The sequence below is a fragment of the Callorhinchus milii genome, unplaced genomic scaffold (assembly GCF_018977255.1).
Source record: "Callorhinchus milii isolate IMCB2004 unplaced genomic scaffold, IMCB_Cmil_1.0 Scaffold1, whole genome shotgun sequence".
Taxonomy (NCBI): domain Eukaryota; kingdom Metazoa; phylum Chordata; class Chondrichthyes; order Chimaeriformes; family Callorhinchidae; genus Callorhinchus; species Callorhinchus milii.
The window spans coordinates 129,975,490-129,994,364 of NW_024704742.1; the positions used below are offsets into that span (position 1 = coordinate 129,975,490).

General features: G+C 42.3%; 2 protein-coding genes across 5 annotated transcripts in view; both read right to left on the reverse strand.

Annotated features, from left to right (window-relative positions):
• Positions 1 to 1,763, reverse strand: part of LOC103180997 (tropomyosin 2) — a 69,140-nt gene extending 67,377 nt beyond the window's left edge. For 2 of the 4 annotated variants that reach the window (XM_007897175.2, XM_007897174.2), the window contains exon 1: positions 1,451 to 1,763. In XM_007897175.2, coding sequence (XP_007895366.1) covers positions 1,451 to 1,564 — 114 coding nt within the window. In that variant the 5' untranslated portion in view covers positions 1,565 to 1,763. The remainder of the gene's footprint in view (positions 1 to 1,450) is intronic. The other 2 variants (XM_007897173.2, XM_007897172.2) reach the window with 1 other exon arrangement.
• Positions 1,764 to 8,146: 6,383 nt separating this feature from the next.
• Positions 8,147 to 18,875, reverse strand: part of tln1 (talin 1) — a 157,620-nt gene continuing 146,891 nt past the window's right edge. The window contains exons 53-58 of the mRNA XM_042335651.1: positions 18,412 to 18,536; positions 16,492 to 16,617; positions 15,923 to 15,985; positions 14,991 to 15,173; positions 10,908 to 11,036; positions 8,147 to 9,881 (exon numbers count right to left, since the gene is read on the reverse strand). Coding sequence (XP_042191585.1) covers positions 9,750 to 9,881; positions 10,908 to 11,036; positions 14,991 to 15,173; positions 15,923 to 15,985; positions 16,492 to 16,617; positions 18,412 to 18,536 — 758 coding nt within the window. The 3' untranslated portion in view covers positions 8,147 to 9,749. The remainder of the gene's footprint in view (positions 9,882 to 10,907; positions 11,037 to 14,990; positions 15,174 to 15,922; positions 15,986 to 16,491; positions 16,618 to 18,411; positions 18,537 to 18,875) is intronic.

The following is an 18,875-nucleotide window of genomic DNA, read 5'->3' on the forward strand; positions in this document are numbered from 1 at the left end:
TTGTTCCCTTTGAAGATCTCACAGTAGATTGGTAGGTTTCTTGACTTGTTAAGAAAGTAACAATTTGGAGTAAGTAACCATGGGTAAAAGACAGTGCAACCAATTAGCCAGGGCTTCTCTCGATAGACCAGAAATGGCACCTAGTCTTAGTCCGTGAGACCATTTTGTCTTAAAATTTAAGGTTGCCCAAAATAGTGCAACATTCTTGTAGTCTGTCTTCGTTTGGAAACTGCCTTTTTGCAGTTGTTAGAAAGACTTTGCAATTAAGAATGAATTGCATTTTTTTCCCAAACCACCTTAAATTTTAAGACAAAAAGGTCGAGAAGTAGGTGGAATTTCAGGCGGCTGATCGCCATTTAGTGACCCTCTGGGTGTTGGACAAGGACAGAATTGGCTTGGCCACCCTTGTCCCCAAGGTTAAACATGCTGTCAATATTCACCTGTGAATAATGCCCACTTTAGCAAGAAGAGAGCAGAGGTTTCATGCACTCATGTAAAACCTGTCAATAATCACCTTCAGGGGAGGAAATTGCTTGGAAGGGCAGGCATGCTAACTAACCAAAAGCCAGTGAATGTATTATACACCTGATATAAAGATAAGCTAGACAGAGGGTTGGGTGACAAGGGAGAAGCCGTGTACATTTTCACTGAAATATCACCAGTTGGGGATTGGCATTCCATGTGTTGTCTGCCACCCAATATTCAGGTTGTTCAGTGTGAAATAGGTTCACTTTTTATTTTGCTAATAAATCCTATGATACACATAGTATGTAATTCATCCCATCTACATTAACAGCTTCTGCAGGCAAGTCTTCTCAGGTAAAACTAAAGGATGGCAAATGAGCCAGAGAAAGTGCAAAAACTGCTTAATTATTTTTCTATTAACTTTCAGTGGGTTACGAATGGCAAAGCTGGGTTGGTTGAGGATTGGAAAATGTCTTTTATTCCACAATATTTCTAACTCCAAGCTTTAAAAATGTTAACCCAATGGCCTCTGGTTACAAGTAACAGGTTACCTCACTGTGGACAGAGACTCTTGCAGACAAACTGAATTTTTTAACATGGGTGGAGGGGTGGGGGGCGATGCAAAGTTTATAATAAAATTAAAACAAAACCATCAAAATAAAAATATAATTTAAATATCAAAATATAAAAAATAAACCACAAAATACAGAGTTAATTCACTTGCCAGTATATTCTGTGAAGCGCTTTGAAACGTCTCAATGACGTAATAAGGCGCTATAGTCAAATGCAAGGATTATTATTATCATTATTATTATTATTATTATCAAACCAACCAAGTTGCTAAGAGTTTCCAAGAGATGTAAAAAGTCTGTGCAAGTGCTGATGATGGTTTTGGAAGATTTAGGACAGAAATTGATGCCTAGGTTTCATTTTTTTTGCATACATTTCAGTTTTATCAAAACCTATAGTCAGAAATATTTCATACCCCTCTCAGTTTGTCTTCAACCACTTTCCTGTCAGCTTCAGCTTGCTCAGCCCTGTCGATGGCATTTTCCTTGTCCAGTTTCAGCATTTGCATCTTCTTCTTGATAGCATCCATGGCTGAGTTTGGGTTGGGTTTACCTTTTTAGATGAATATAAAACAAAATGAAAGCAGAACAATTCTGAGCTTGGGGCTGAAGAGGTCTGATCTGTTGTGCAGGAGAAGTCTGACAATTGCTGAGCTCAACTGGGGGTGGGCTGAACACTCAGTCCTGGGAGAGAGGGAGAGAGAGAGGGAGAGAGAGAGGAGGCTGGATTTAAGGAAAGAAATCAATTCCTTTTTTTAGGAAACAGCTGTATATGTGGAGTGGGAGAGGCGGATCCAGCCGGACCACTACCGTCTCATTACCGTCTTTGGGATCCGATGGAGATAAACTCGGCATCATAGAGAATGGAATGCCTCCCGTCCTAAAATACCCCTGGCTCCCAGCTCTCCTCGTCTACCACACACTCCTGCTCAGAGCACTGGCCCCTGGGCTGACAGGCTTCACCCCCACCCCCCCACACCTGCTGCTCACATCTATCTTCCACACAACAGCGGGCAGCAATAAATAATGTTCCCTCTCACCACCACCACCCTCCCTCCCTCCTTTGATCAAATTCCACCCCTTGTTCATTTCCACAGTTTACATTCGACTTTACCCCTAACTCCTATTATCTTCCTCCCTCAATATCACCTCCTTAAGTCTTAATGATAATAATAATAATAATCCTGGCATTTGATGTAGCGCTGTTCACGTCTTCCAGACGTCTCAAAGTGCTTCACAGAATAGACTGTAAAGTGAATTGACTGTATATTTGTGGGCGAAACGCGGCAGTCAATTGCGCACAACAGTGTCCACAAACAATCGTGGATTGTAGTGACCAAATTATTATTGTTTTTTATCTTGAGGGATTATTATCAGGCGTGTGGAGTAAGGAAACTTGCCCAAGGTTTCGTCCTGCCGGGAATCAAACCCAGGTCTCTCGCTCTCACCCAGGTGAAGTGAGCGCTCTAACCACTGAGCTACAGGACGCCACAGAAAGTCTTTAATCTTTCAGGACTGAATTCTCCCCTTTGATTTCACGAATAACAAATACTTAACACGTTCACAACTACCCAAATCAAATACTGTACTTCAATTTGAAATCAATTTGTGTTGATTTCATAAAAAATACTGTATGTACATTTGGTATTTGTCAAATCAACACAAATTGATTTCAAATTGAAGTTTGAAGTTGAGGGGCCAATCCAGGTTTATTACAAAAGTGAAATGTTAATAAAAAAAGTTGTTAAAAAAAATAAAACAGAAGCGAAATGTTAAAATACTAACTGTATTTCAAATCTTAAAAACTTCAAAAAAGTGTATAACACAGACACGGATTTTGTTCACAACAGATTCACAATGAGGAGGAAAATAGCCTCCGTAGGGTGTTTCCACTAAAATTATCTGCAACAACAACAATTACATTTGTAAAGCGTCTTTCACATCGGGAGGACGTCCCAAGGTGCTGAACAGTCGGGATCAGGACCAAGTGTGGGAGTGGGAGCAGGGAACGCAGAGTGGGCAGCTGAAGGCACGGTCAATCTACAACTTGGTCAAGACCTTTTCTCATACATATGTCACACATATATAGATGAATTTCCCACTGTAATGATGTTGGTACAACAACAACTTTCACTTATATAGCGCCCTCCACGCAGGGTAGCATCTCAGAGCGCTTAACAGTGGCGGAGCCTGACTCCAAGCCAGGGGGAGAGGTGTCCGTAAGCATGGTCAAAGCGGAAGGTTTTCAGGCGGAACTTGAAAAAGTGGAAAGAGGGGGCAAGGCAGAGGGATTGAGGGAGAGTGTTCCAGAGGTTTAGGGTGTATAGCTCAAAGCACGACTTTCAATGGTGCGTTGGAGGGTGCGAGGGACGAGCAGGAGGCCGGTGCCAGTCGAGCGGAGGTGCCAGTTGGTAGACTGGGGAGTGAGGAGATTGGAGAGGTAGGGAGGTGCCAGAGAGTGAATGGATTTGAACACAAGTGTGAGGATCTTGAAGTTGATCTTTGGTACCCCAAATAAAAAAAGACTAAAAAAAATGTAGTCTTCTCTGTATTCATTGGAGCCTCTGTCTGTCTTCATAACAAAGACACTGACTAACTGTCATGGGCATATCCAGGCTCCGATACAAAGAGAGAAACCCAGAGTTTTTTTTTAGTTTTTTTAAAAAAAAATGTAGTAACACTGGTATCCCCATACAGACATCATTTTAGACAGTGAGAAATCAAAAAAAAAAAACACACTAAAATAGCCCTCTGTGCCTATCTGTATCCATCATCCATTCTGTCTGTTCTTGTCACTCACTGGATAAAGAGAGACAGTAAATAAAAAATATTTTTTTAATTTGCTGCTGTCTGTAATGATGGGGATACCAGAGTATAATAATAATCCTTGCATTTGGTATACCGCCTTATCACATCTTCGAGACGTTTCAAAGCACTTCACAGAATATATTGTAAAGTGAATTGACTGTATATTTTGTGGGCGAAAGGCGGCAGCCAATTGCACACAGCAGCATCCCACAAAGAGTCGTGGAATGAGTGACCACATTTTTTTAAAAAAGGGTCTATTACTCCTGGAGAAGCAAAACACCAATCGACTGACAACCAGGTTCCCACCCACTGCTAGGCAAACAGGCATCTTTTAGAGATTGCAGCGCTTCCATCAAAGTGCACTCAAAATAGGACAAGTTTCTGTTTGATCTTTCATTAAAAGCCACATTTTGTTTGTTTTCTTAGTTAGCCCTCTTTCTTGTTTTGAACAAGTGCAATTTGACCGCTTTGTGAAACTGGTTAGCAACCCACTCTGGGCTGAACTCACAAGTATCAATAGAAGTCGCTGGGAACACTCAGCAGGTCAGGCAGTATCTATGGAGAAAGGAAAGTGAGTCAAAGTTTTGGGTCCACGATCCTTCGTCAGAACTTCGTTGAGTTCTGACGAAGGGCTGTTGACCCGAAACGTTGCCTCACTTACCTTTCCCCATAGATGCTGCCTGACCTGCTGAGGGTTCCCAGTGACTTCTGTTTTTGTTTCAGATTTCCAGCATCTGCAGTATTTTGCATTTTGTCACAAGAATCACAAAATTCCTTGAATGGGACAAGAATCTTGCTCCCCAAATAAGGTGACACTTGTGGTGGGGGGGGGAAGGAAAGGAAAGGGGTAATCACAGGGTAGACAGGGAGCAGGGTGGCCCATGTCCCCATCATTTAATCCCATTCTTCCATAATAACCGTTGATATTTTTAAATAATGTTGAAATGTCTCAAAGCACTTAGGTTTCTATATAGAAAAGTGACCGTATCTGAGATGACCTCCCAAGGTGAGAGGCGCTATATAAATATAGATTGTGTGATCATATTATATTACAGGTGAGTAAATTCCCAGTTTCCTGCATTTGTAGGGGTAGCCCACAAAATATGTAGCTCACAAAATATACAGTCAATTCACTTTACAGTATATTCTGTGAAGTGCTTTGAGACGTCTAGAAGACGTGAAAAGCGCTACATCAAATGCAAGGATTATTATTATAAGAATATTGGCAAAAGATAAATCTACACACTGTATTTAAAACCTTCGGGCTACATTTTGAAACTGATCTTAAAAGAGAAATGAACACACCTTTCACCAGTAATAATCTCCGCTCACTCACTCAGTCCACATGTACTATTGTGCTCTCTTAATGTCTCGCTCGTGTGATGCAGAAAGAACAGTATTAAAATCTTGAAGCTATTTCAGCCCAAGTGAAACCTCAACATGCTAATCGGCTGGCAAACAGGCATGAAAGGGATGATTGTCAGCACTTGGAATGTGACACCGCTGGAATCAAAAACTTTCAGTGGATTGATTCCAGGAAAGGTGGAGAGGGGTTTATTGGAGAGGAAAGAGGTCTTAGAAAAGAACTTCAACATTGAACTACATTTTAGAGTCCTGCTGGTCAGAAGTTTAGCTCTAAATTGAGATATTAGGTCTTGTGGTGAATGGAAAGATGTTGATATGTGTTGAAGTCTCTATGCCCGATATTTTTGCTGTTATGTTAGCTGCCCATCATTATTTTTTGCAGTTTGCGATACCAATCTAGGCAGTGTCTGGGGAGATGGGATGTGAGACTGAAAACCACCACCCTCTTTGAAAGCATGATTTGTTTAGCTGACGCTGGAGTAGTGATTACTCAAGAGTTCAGCTTGCTGAAGTGAAGCAGAATGAGAATTGTACTTAACGACCACACAGAGACTCATTTAGTTCAAAAAAAAAGCTGTCAAATGGATATCCATCAAGCAAATATTGTCAAAACTTTCTTATTATTGTAACTGTAAAAGGTGCTATCTAAATGTAAATTTCTTGTTGAATTATACAATACAATTTACATTTTTACAGCCTTTCAAGTCAGAAGAACGTCTCAAAACGCTTCACATTGCTGACTGGATACAGCTGGGGATGGGAACCGAGTGTGATGGGGGGGGGAGGGAGATAGATCATGAAAGAGCAGTGAGGAGGTACGTTTTGAGACAGGCCTTGAACGAGGGCAGGGACAGCTGTGTTGGAGAGACTCCAGGATGGAGTTCCAGAGAGTGGGGGCAAAATGGATGAAAGCCCACCCGTTGATGGTAGGTCAGATAAGGCAGTGGACATAAAACAGGCCAGTGTTCACTGAACACACCATATACAACAACTTGCACTTACCCAGTGTCCTTCATGTAGGATAATGCCTCGGAGCATTGTAGAGGGACAGAGTTTGTGCCAAACAAGGGAGAAGGGGGATGGCGGGGGGGTCAGGTGGGATTTAAAGATAAAGAGGGATTGAGACAGGGAGTTGCAGAGATTAGGGAAGTAGAGGCTGCAGAAAAAGATATACTGGTGCTGTGGAGGGGTCAGGGGATGCACATCAAGCCTGTGTTAGTTGAGCAAGGAGGTGAGCAGAGTACATGGGGTACATGTTTCCAAAATAAGCTCTCAACCCATGGATAAGCAACAACAACACATTACATTACACTTGTTTAGTGCCTTTCACGTCAGGAGGATGTCCCAATGCGCTGGGGGCACCTTGCAATGAACTACTATAGCAATATAGCTATATAATGTTAGGGGGGCTGAGGGAGTAAGTGATGACTCGTGCGGAGTATAAATACCTTCATAGATGTTTGGGCCGATATATTAAAGGTCTTCGGATTTGAGAACCCCTGTGCTCTACTCTTACTCAAGGCTCAGTTTAAAGCCATGCCCTTCTTATCTTACACTCACCGTCAATGTCAAATAGTCAGCTTGCATCGTCATCATCTATACTTCTCGGCATTTTAAAGACACAGATCACATTCTCCTCACTATTTAGTGAATAGCAACTACAGCTCTGTGGTGTCTTGGGGATTTTCATCTGAATCCACTCCAATACAACCACAGCCTTTTTGCCCAGAATTGGATGAGGTATTGTAAAGGGTGTCACCTTCAGATGACATGTTTAACTGAAGTCTTGTCTACCTGTTCAGGTGGGGGTTAAAGATCCCATGGCACTATTCAAAAAGACAAGGGAGTTTCTCCCAATGACCTGGTCAACAATCCTTCAGATAAAATTGGTCTTTCAACAGCTGCATGTGTTGGACATTGCAGCATTCAGGTTGGTTGCCACAATCATCCACAAATACACTTAACGCTTTGAGACATTTTAATAAAGTGATAAGCAGCTATATCAAATGCAAGGATTATTAATATTAAATAGAAGCCCATCAATGCTGAAATCCTAGTGAATCTATACTGTACCTTTCCACTGAAAGGCTGCATTTAAACAAGGAGCCATGGAAGAGGATAGGAGATTTACATTATCTTTATACTGGCCTGATGTGGAAAGTCTGAAATCGTAGAATTATACAGCACAGAAGGAGGCCATTTAGCCCATCATGTCTGTGCTGGCTCTTTAAAAGAGCCATCCAATTCAATCCCACTCCGCTGCTCTCTCCCCATAGGCCTGCAAACTTGTTAAATTCATACTTAATGAGAATCAACACTGCCTTCATTGATAGGAGTGCTGGCACTGGATACTCAGTAACACACTAACACATTCTCTAGTTTTACAATTCATTTGCCTCTGCTCATTCGATTTGTAAAATGCTGTCATCTCACTTTACAGTAAAATCTGTGAAACACTTGGAGATGTCTTCTCGATGTGAAAGGTGCTATATCAAATGCAAGGATTATCGGTATTTGATTATGTGAATAGCTGAGGTTGTATTTCTAATTGAAGGTTTGAGCGTACACAAAACTCTGATACGATTGTGATGACATCAAGACTTACAACATCAAATTATATTTGTGTAGCACCTTTCACGTCGGGAGGATGTCCCAAGGCGCTGGACAGTCAGGGATTTGGACCTGAGCTGGGTGTTGAGGTCAGGAGGAGTGAAGGGTAGGATTTGGAGGGTATGTGCAGGAAGGACATAATTTGCTGTAAACCACATTGCCACTGTCGGGTTTACATTGCCTCCTAATCCCGGGGGAAGGGGTTACATTGCCTACAGTGGGTCAGAACGCAGCAATGCCTGCAATGAGGTGACGCAGTCAGACTCTAACACTGCATTTCAAAAGCAACATAAAGGAGGCAAATACAAAAGAAACGCTGTGCAAACTCGTAGTGAAAACCAACTTTATTAAACTGCTTCAAACTTACAATAAAAACAAGTAACCATCCAACTAGCGCTGGAAAGTTGGTATTCATAAAAATGTTATTAGAAGCATATTGTATCAAAATAAAAAGTGATATTTTAAAGGCAATGGAGCATAAGTAACAAATTAAATTTGCAGGCTAAAATATGAACAATGAGGCAATTCTGTAAAACAGGAGGTTTGCCATTTTGGGGGGTAAAAAATTTAAAAGGCCTAAAAACATTTGTGTTTCCAGTAATAGAAACCAGAGTTGACGGGAATATTATCCACAACCAGTTGAAATTCCAAGTAATGAAGATTGTAAACTCTTAACGAACAAATAACAGTTTACAGTCATTTGTATCAGCAACTATTTGCAGAGTTGTTAAGTGCAGATAAAGGCCCATATTATTAATATTTAAAACCACCACAAACAGTTTTTAATTACATGAGATTCAAATGGAGGCACTTGTGTGAGCTACAACAGTGGGGCAATTTTAAGGTTATTGTTGAACCGTCCCAAACCCCATTTTCCTCTGCCCAAGACCCAAGACATGCTCTGCAAACCTGCAATTCTATTTGTTTGTTAGTTGCTGAATTAACACTTATAAGGTTTTGTTATAGGGAACACTTTAAAACAATATGACAAGTTTTTTTAAAAAAAAATTCTGGAGGTTAAACACATTTTTAAAGAAAACTGTTAAACGTTTCCGTAAAAAAAAGCAACGTTTATTCCCATCTTTACTGGAAACACATCAATTTGAAAGGCCAAAAAAGCAGAAGAAAGATGTGCTGCCTGATGTTTATGCACCCTGCTGAAATGCTGCACTATTTATGTACACCTGATTAAAAACTTTGAGACAAAGAGTAACATTAATCCAATCAGTATTTTTGACCTGATTTAAGACAACACTATTTCTGGTATTTAGAGGGCAAAATTATTCCATTACGAACTTTAACTGATATGTATAGTTTAGTCTCTGTGCAAGTTTAGCTCATGAATGTGAGGCACTGTTTTAGCTTTCCCCCATTGCACCGATAACTCATCTACATTAATTTTATATGATTTATAGTGCGTCTCACACACAAAAACCCTTGTGTATCATCTTTGGAATAATCACATATACCTTCCGACTCCATAGAGGTTAAAAAATATATCATACAAAAAGCTTCACAGTAAATTTGCAACACAGCATTAATACTGCAACTTTACATTTGCTTTCTCATACCATAGCGTACGCACGTGCAGAGACTTTCTCTACGATTAATAGCAAAATATCTAATACATTACTGAATATGTGCAGATGGATTGCTTATAGGACGCAGAAAGATACAGCGAGTGGATTGCACCTTTACCATACAGATCTAGAAAAATTGGAAAGAAAATCCATTTTGCATGAACTTTTTTTCCCCCCAACAAAATAAAAAAACAATCTGGTCACACAGATGGTCAACAGTTTGCCTTTCAGGACCAGATGAATTTAATCACCAGATATTTTGCCATCTGACTGCTGAGCTAGATCCATCTATGGCTGACCAGCAAAGACCATTAGCTGCTTTTAAATGATTTAGTTTAAATTAAAAAAAAAATTAGTTTTGTTCTTCTTCGCGAAGTTCTGAAGGGAGAAATTTGTATTGTTGCTGTCGGATGTGAGCTAACTTCTTTCGGGCTTCTTCAAGCTCTCTCTCCTTTCTCAGCATCTCTTCTTGGGCTGCAATAATCTGCGAGAAGAAAGAAAAAAAGAACCACCACAGTCAGCTTTGGTCCTCAGAGTGATTTCACATTGTGCAATAAGAGTGAAGACCATGCGCCAGTTCAAGCACACGATTCTCACCCGGGTCCAGGAAACACTTGCTCAAAGCATTTCTATACTGTCCCATCCTTCTGCCATTGCCAATGATCCAGTCAGAAAGAGCTGCAAGCTGCTCCAAGGACTCTGAATAATAATGGGTTGTGAGGTTTGCAATAGGGACTCCTGAGGTGACTCACACTCATTTTCCTTATTCAGGACCATTTTTCCTTTTCCTAACTCTGAGACACCAAGGCACATTGTGGAGCCCCTACTTGTCGCTCTGGCTGATAATTCAACTGTGATTCTAACCTGCAACCGTCTGATCTCATGGCTCACCTCTACACTGAAGATGCTTTCATCCACTTGGGCATCCCTAGAACATTTATTGTACTTCTAACCATGTCTTTCCACATCAGCTGTCAATCTAATACTCACTAGATCTGATACAGTGACAGAGATATTCCTTCTCCCTCTTCCACTGATACCACATGGAATTACAAGATCATCCACTTTTTACTGTCCAAATAAAGGGGTTACACAAAAAACCTAGATGCTACATCGGAGCAAATGACAAGCATCGGCTCTATGGAGAGTGTACATAGCCTACTCTCATGCATTGGTATTTAACAAACAAAACCAGGCAGCATTTAGTCTTCAGCAACTGTAACATACAGTGGTCCTGTTTCTATTGCTTATGCTGCAGTACATAGGAACAGAGGAACAGGAGCAATTCAGCCCCAGAAGCCTGTTCTGCCATTCTATAAGATCATGATCTGTACCCCAACTCCAATTACCCACCCTTGCTTCATATCCCTTGATACCTTTACCTAACACAAATTACTCTATTTATAACTATTTATAACTCTAATGTGCTACAGCTCAGAAGCTGTAGACCAGGGATTTAAAAGCAGAATCAATTTGGGACCTTGAACTCGAGTTACTGAGCATGGCTTACCTGAGCAATGCCACCGACCATCTTGCTCTTCACAACAACATTCTCCTCTTCCTGGTCATTGAACGCTGCTGCCTTCTGTGCAGCCTTCACCAGGTGATCTGAAGCTCTCTTTACAGCATTGCCTGCAGTCTACAAGAACACACACACGCACACACACAAACAGTCAGTGAAGCTTTAACAGTGAAACCTAATTACTCTATAACTGCTGAAGTGCTGTCTCAAAATTACAATGTATATATTGTAAACCTCGTGAAGTATATTGAACCACTTTGCAATGATTAGGAACACGTGTCTATGATTTGATGGAACCTGGAGACATTGTACAAAGTTTGTGATTTATTTCCACCTTTTGTTACATATTTATAATACACTTTATAATAATGGTCTACCACGTACTCAAGATGTCTCAGCGGATATATCGTAAAGTGGCATGACTGTGTTTATTTTGTAGGCAAACTGGTTTGGGAATACATCAAATTTGACACAATCTTACCAAAACAGATTGAACTACTGATCAACAGCTTCAGTTTATCTGACTGCAAAAGAAAGCAGGTCATAAAATTCACTGAATTCTTACACTGGGGAAATTAATTCTTCAATGCTTGGCTCCTCCGTTAATTAATCCCGATTAATAGGCACAACTGATTTAAACTCTTTCTGAAGGGTAGATGAACTTGGTAAACTAGCCGGGGATTGAGAACAGAACACAACTGTCTAATAATAATAATAATAATAATAATAATCCTTGCATTTGATATAGCGCTTTTCACGTCGGGAGGACGTCCCAAAGCGCTTCACAGAATATACTGTAAAGTCAGTTGACTGTATATTTGTGGGCGAACGCGGCAGCCAATTGCGCACAGCAATGTCCCACAGACAGTCATAGATTGAAAATGACCAATTTAATTATTGTTTTTATTTTTTGGAGGGATTATTATTAGGCGTGTGGAGTAAGGAAACTTGCCCAAGGTTTCGCCCTCTGCCTGGAATTGAACTCAGGTCTCTCACTTGCAAAGCGAGTGCTCTAACCACTGAGCTACAGGACTCCACTAATAAGAGGTTTGTTTAAAATGGAAATCTTCAAAGCAGGATTTGACTGAGCTGTTTGATCTGACAAAGCTGGTGCATTGTGAAATGAGTGCTGGCATCCTCTCTAAACATCTGAAAAGTATGACCATTCACGGGCTTCCGACAACAGCAGCTCTGCAGTGAGACAATGGATCAGGGCAAATATTTTGGATCACAAAATTCCTGATGTCAGAGATGTGACTACACAGTGCTTCTTGGTCATGTTTTTTGTGAACACTCCCCTCCTCCCTCCCGTGACCCTGGAGGCCCCACTCAATGCTGCCATCCGGCTCTGCCCAAGTGGCTATCCTTCACACTTGAGCTCAGATTATAAATGAAGGTTGGCAGGTTATTCAGTTATGAAGGCCATTCACAGATAAGCCCAATCCTGTCCCTCACGGACATCCAGAAGTGATAACAATCAGAAGCAGGAAGCCTGGCTAATTTTCTCCCTTCCTCACCCAGGGGACAGGAGGGATTTGGAGAGCCCTTACTGCAGCACTGGCTGAGATAACACCAATTCAGCACTATCACATACAAACTTCCAGATTGTGGTCAGATCAGTTTTACTCTAATTTGACACCAATTTAGGAAAGGAAACCAATGAAAATTAAAAACAAGGCGCTTTTAAATCGCTCCACTGCCTTGCCCCGCCTTACCTCTGTGACTTTCTCTGCCTTGTAGACCTTTCATTTTGACTGTGTTTGTGGTCATATTTCCCCCTCCCCACTCAGCTCAGGCTCCGTCTCTCTATGAAAAGCTTTGAGATGTCCTCCACCCATGAACGCCACCATATGAACATCAAATTGTTGTGGAGACTATTTTGTTGTTGTTGCTGTTTTTTTAAACCAAACAGTTTATCATTGTCTATTTGCACATTTGAGGGTCTTTTTGCATGAGCAATCCATCAGCGAGGGAGGTAAGTGGGGTCTCCTTGGAGCTGAGCTGGCTTCATGGGGATATGCTTGGCAACCGAATAGTGGAAATGAGTCAACTCTCTGTGGCAGTTTTGGTAGTCAGTTCCTGAGCCAGGCAGGTCCGTAGTATTCCAGCACACTGCTGATGACAGCACAGCCAGCCTGGCTCATTGACCAGACATAGAGAGGCAGATCAGTCACTGGGAGCAAGGACTCATTCCCCCTCAGCTCCTATTAACCTTGTAAGCCAAAGTCCGAACAGGTAGCATGGTCCTAGCTGGACAAGCAGCAAAAAGCTTGTAGACAAGGCTCTCAATAGCAAGTTATACGGTTTTAGCTGGTTAACAACAATAAAAGCCCTTCACTTATATAGCAACTTTCATGTCAGGAGGATGCCCCAAGGTGCTGGACAGTTGTGGGTTTGCAACCGAGCTGGAGGTTGGATTCTGGAGGGATGCGGGCCAGTGGAAAGGGGGGAAGATGACCGAAGATGCAGTCAAAGAAGATATTGAGATGGACTTTGAAGGAAGTGAGGCAAGAGGTGAGGTGAAGAGACTCCAGGATGGAGTTCCAGAGAGTAGGGGCAGATAGGCTAAGTTAAACCTCAAGCAGTACTCCAACTTACTCTCAAGTCCCTGTCCCTGTACCTCGACTCTTACTGTGCCTAATACTCTCTGGATTTAGATAAGCAGGGTTCATATTCCAGATGCATGGGACTCTCAGTCTGGTTTAGATACTCTTAAGCATGGTGATGAGTTTCCCACATATGTCAGTCAATCAGAAGACCCAAGATAAAGCTTGATGAACTAGCTGGCTATTACAATCTTATTATCATGTGAAATAACTGGGGAGGGGGGAAATAAAGGCAAATAGGTCCTTCCTGGGCTGATTTGGCCCTGAGGAAGCATATGTGACAAGCTGGGTTGGTCCACAGTAATCCAAGACACTGGTGTTGATTCCTATCAGCTTGTCAGGCTAATCAGTGAGGTTTGGGGGGGGTGATCTCAACCTTCTGAGTCAAGGCCCCAAAGGGAGGATCGAGTTATGTGGCTCAAATTACTAACAACAACTTCACAAGAGTTACTTGGAGTAAATCACAAGAGAGAACCAGATACAGAAAGTCCTTTGGCTCTTTTGATCTGATCTTAACCAGAGTCTAAAACCCATCACCTTGGTCTAATAACTTGGGGTCATCAACAAATGTTATAACGTTAGTGGAAGGAGGCGTGTATGTTAGGACGTCTTCCCACCGTGAAAGGCACTAAAGAAATATAATTTGTTGTTGAAGCATCGCCCTGCATAACATTTCTGCGTAATGTGAACTGACCACTGTGAGACTCCACTCCTCAGCTCAGACTCCCTCTGCACTCCTCCCCGCCATTCACTCTCACATTCTTCTTTCTGTTGCAATTATTCAGAACACCCCTTGGGCTTTAGTATATTGACTATTTTTGTGCTCCAAATTGCAGAGAGTGGGGTATTTATGAGGTTAAATATAGGACAGCGGCTTAACTCAACCAGTGTCCTGTGAAGTGGGAATTGGATCCTGCCTCGAGTTGATGTAAAACTTATTTTTGTCCCGCTGTAACTGAGCAGGTATTCAAGATGGCGGAAGAACAAAGAGCCCACAGACCAGACTATTGTGCTGCAATATGGTGTGGGGAGGGGGGAAAAAGGAAAATTATATTCAGATCTGAAAATAGTAGATAATCTGACCTAAATTCCATAGCATTTGTATAATCCCTCCATTGCTCAATCCCTCCAAAGAGCACAAAATTGCACCAATCTGAAATTCACGGTTTATCACCTTTTGATACAGACTTGGAAAGGAGAAACTGAAGAAGCAGGAGGCTTCACATCGAGGGAATGAGTGGCCTTGAGTTTGTATTGAATGGTAACAATATCAGCAATCACACCTAGAACAGCTAACTACAACCTTCTTGTCAGCATGTTCTGTAGCTAATCCAGGCAGTACCTTTATCCACATCCACCTGGAGAGTGGAGGACTTTTTCCACACAAACAAAAAAAACCCAATGCAGTTTTAACTGTGGCTGAAACCAGATGAAATATATCCCACACGGTATAAACGTTCCCTACCTGGAGTCGCTTCATGGCTTCTGAATCCTGGTCTGCCTTCACCTTGCAGGCCACCAGTAGCTGAGCTGTGGACGCTGCCACCTGTTTGGCTGAAGAGATGAGCTTTTCCTCGCTGGCGTGACCCTGAACTGCGGAATTGGCCGCTTCACACAAGCTGCTTGTTGCAGCGGCGACCATTCGAGCCTGTTAGACAGATAATCATCAATGAGCCATCATCCGAGAGAGAGGTCACAAACCAGTCATTCAAACCCAGAGGCACATATTTCACAGCAAAGCTAACCCTGCTCATTTTATGAGTCCCACCCTACCTCCGTGATCTCCTGTGACTCGACCAACCCAGCCACTCCCTTCACTGAGTGAACACCGGTCTGGTTCACATCCCCCACCCTTTCCATGCCACCCCATGGTGGTGAGCTTTCAGTCATTCTACACCGCTCTTTGCAACTCCTTACCAGAGTCTCTCTAACTTGTCCCCACACTTTCAAAGCCTACCACTGGACTTAACTCCTTACCTCTTTAATTTTACTTTTGGTTGACTTTCACACCCCCATCCTTCTCAGCTCCCCACCCCTTTCCCAGCTGTGCAACTTTGAAACTTCCTCCCCAGGTGAAAGGTGGCATATAAATGTAAATTGTATTTGTAATATCAAATTCAATTGATTTTACGTATTCTGAAACACCTGAAGGTGAACCTGCAACATTTTAACATGCCTTCATATGGCTAACTTGAGTCCAGTGCAGGATCAGAGAATTGGGAGCAAAATTCCTTACAAGAGCAATTGTATAAGTTGTATAAGGGAGAAGTCATAAAGCTACAGTTCGCTAAATGTTTCATTGCAAATATATACAATCAGAATCAACCACCAAATTGACCAACAACGAGGTGGGTGGGTGTTGGGGGGGAAAGCAAGAACCTTGAAGATTATACCTACCGCTGAAATCAAGCCTTGAGACCACTGGCCGTCGTCCACTGCGTTTGCTGGGACCGCTCCAACCTGCAAAAAAGGAAATGGTGAGAAAATGTCTTGAACATGAGCATGTGCAGTGTTTCATCAGTTCCCTCACTGCAGCTGTTCAACAATCCAGTCAGACAAGGACAGTTAGAAAAGGACTGGGGCGATAGTGAGGTTTACAAATCAGACGTTTCGACTTTGGGCATGACTTTATACCAAGTTCCCATTTGCCAGTTTAGCTGGATACTAAAGGTCCCCTGAAGCTTTGGAAAAGACAGAAGGGGAGATTCTCCCATTGCCCTGGTCGAAAATCCTCCAGATTAGTCATTCATCACATGACTGTTTGTGTGATCTTGCTATGTGCAAAAAGGCTGCCAGAATTACCTCCAAGTGCAGTCACTACACATTAATGAGACAATAATTACAGGCCAAACGCTCTGGAGGATTCAATGTGATGCTGCGAACTTGAAACTCGTCTCTTTGGCAGAGTGAAGGAAAAAATAAAATAATATTTCCACTTAGCGGTTTGTGATTGTGAATATTCTCACCTTGCCTTGAGCCACAAGCTCTCTCTGAGCAGCGGACGCAGCTTTCACGAGTGCACTGGTTGCTGCAGCGATGGACTTCGCTGCCTCCAGGATCTGTTCTTCGAAGTTGAGGCTTTCGTCGGCTTGCTGTCAAACAAACAAAAAGAAGATTTAATTTGTAAACGAAACCGATGACCATTAAATTCTAGGAGTAAATTCTGCCTTTCTCCCTCCATGAACTTTTTCCCCTCACCTCTTCTGAGGGCGTTGTCTTCTTTTGGCTATTCCTAGCAATACATTTCCAAGGTCACCATTGTCATGGACAAGTGCCCACAGCTCATGAGTGTTGGCAAACTGTTTCTGCAGAGGGCATCACAGCTCAGCCTGATTCTGTCCTCACCTGACGCCCACAGCCAGGTTAGGGGCTGTGTGTGTGGGAGGGGTGGGTGGGGGGATTGGAAAGGGGATGGGGAGAGAATCTAAGAATCGTGAGGCCCATTTCTCCTTCCCTAATCCAGGGCAATGCAGTCAGTTATAGCATTCAGCTATTGTTTGGTTCAGATCCGTAACTCAGCACAGTCTGGCATTCGAACTTGCAACCTTCTGGTTGCCTTGTACCCAATGAGTGAGACAAGAGTCCTGCACTAAAGTGTATTTTAAGTCAAACAAATTTGCAATGATCAAAATTCACCAAACAAATTAACATGAACTCAAGTGTAAAGAGGTGACCATAAGATGAATTGAAATAAACTGAGAAACGCTGAATATTTTACATTTGTAAAAACAAAATGTTAATTATGAAGTTAGCTGAGAAACTACACAATGCTCACGGATGAAGTGCTAAACACAGGGTTTCATTTACACTCACATTTCAATAAGGCACTTTTGAAATGCTGTACAGACAAGAAACTATACAAATATGTTTGATATATCGTTGAGTTTGAGTAACAACCTAACATAGCAAACATATCAGACAGTCGCTTGTAATAATAATTTGATTTGAAAAACGAATGGTTTTAATCAGTAAATGGACCTGAAGCTATGTCTCAGGCCTCGTAAATTTTTTTAATTGTTTTTTTGGTCGGCCGGGTATCTGACACATGTGGAAACCCATCACCGTGCTTAAAAGTATCCAAACCAAACTGAGAATTCCATGCATCCCATCTATACATAGAAATTCCAGAGATAGACTGTTGGGATGGAATGCGCACTCTCTCCCTGGAGAGACGGATCCTGCTTACCTAATTCCGGAAAGTATTAGGTTGGCAAGAGACAAGGCTTGGGGGAGCTCAGGGTGTGCGTTGGGGCTAACTGCTGGCCTCATAGGGCTCACAAATAAACCCCTCACGCCACGGAGCTATAGTACTAGAGGTCACTTGAGCCCCACGCTGCAGGAATGCAATGAAAACTCAGATTGCAGGAGCTGTGCGCTCAATAAGCCGCATTACATAATAATAAATAATCCTTGCATTTTGATGTAGCACTTTTCACATCCTGTTGGCGTCTCAAAGCGCTTCACAGAATAGACTGTAAAGTGAATTGACCGTATATATTTGTGGGCAAATCGCGGCAGCCAATTGCGCAAAGAGGTGTCCCACAAACAGTCATTGATTAAAAATGACCAATTTATTATTGTTTTTTTGTTTTGGAGGGATTATTATTAGGCGTGTGGAGTAAGGAAACTTGCCCAAGGTTTCGCCTGCCTAGAACTGAACCCAAGTGTCTCGCTTGCAAGTCGAGTGCTCTAACCACTGAGCTACAGGATTCCACATGGGGTTGATATGCAGAAGGGCAGTTGCAGGATTCCTCTCTGATGTATGCCTAAAGAGGCCCACAATTGGTCTCAATGTCCCTGAAGTGGATGGGAAAATTGACCACGCTGACGTCCAGGTGATCCACGCTATACTGCTGATCGGCAGTGTTTTCAACAATTAGGCTTACCTTGGGTTTCGCCCTTGGCTTCAGCTGTTCGAGCTTCTTGGCTGCAGCCTCAATAGCAGCAGCAGCTCCCAGCAACTCATTCTCAGCGATGACCGTCGGGTCTTCAGGATCTACCCATTCAGTGCCTGAGGGGTGAAACCAGAACAACCGCTTTAACAACACAACCCAAGCTATGGGAGATCATTTCCCTTCATCGGTGGCCTGCACAAAATCATAGTGTTTAATGTCTCATCCGTGCACCCTGGCATTGTGACAAATCATCCCCACCTCAATTTGAGGTTGGTTTGTCAGCGCCTTGGGACGTCCTCCCGACGTGAAAGGCGCTCTATAAATGGAATGTTGTTGTTGTTGTTGTTGTTGTCCAAAAGTGATCTACAGGTGGCATTTTATGCAAGAAACAGAGAGAGAGAAAAAAGAATAAGTCAGCCTCTTTGTCCCAAGCTAATTTGATACTCTGTGTTCCA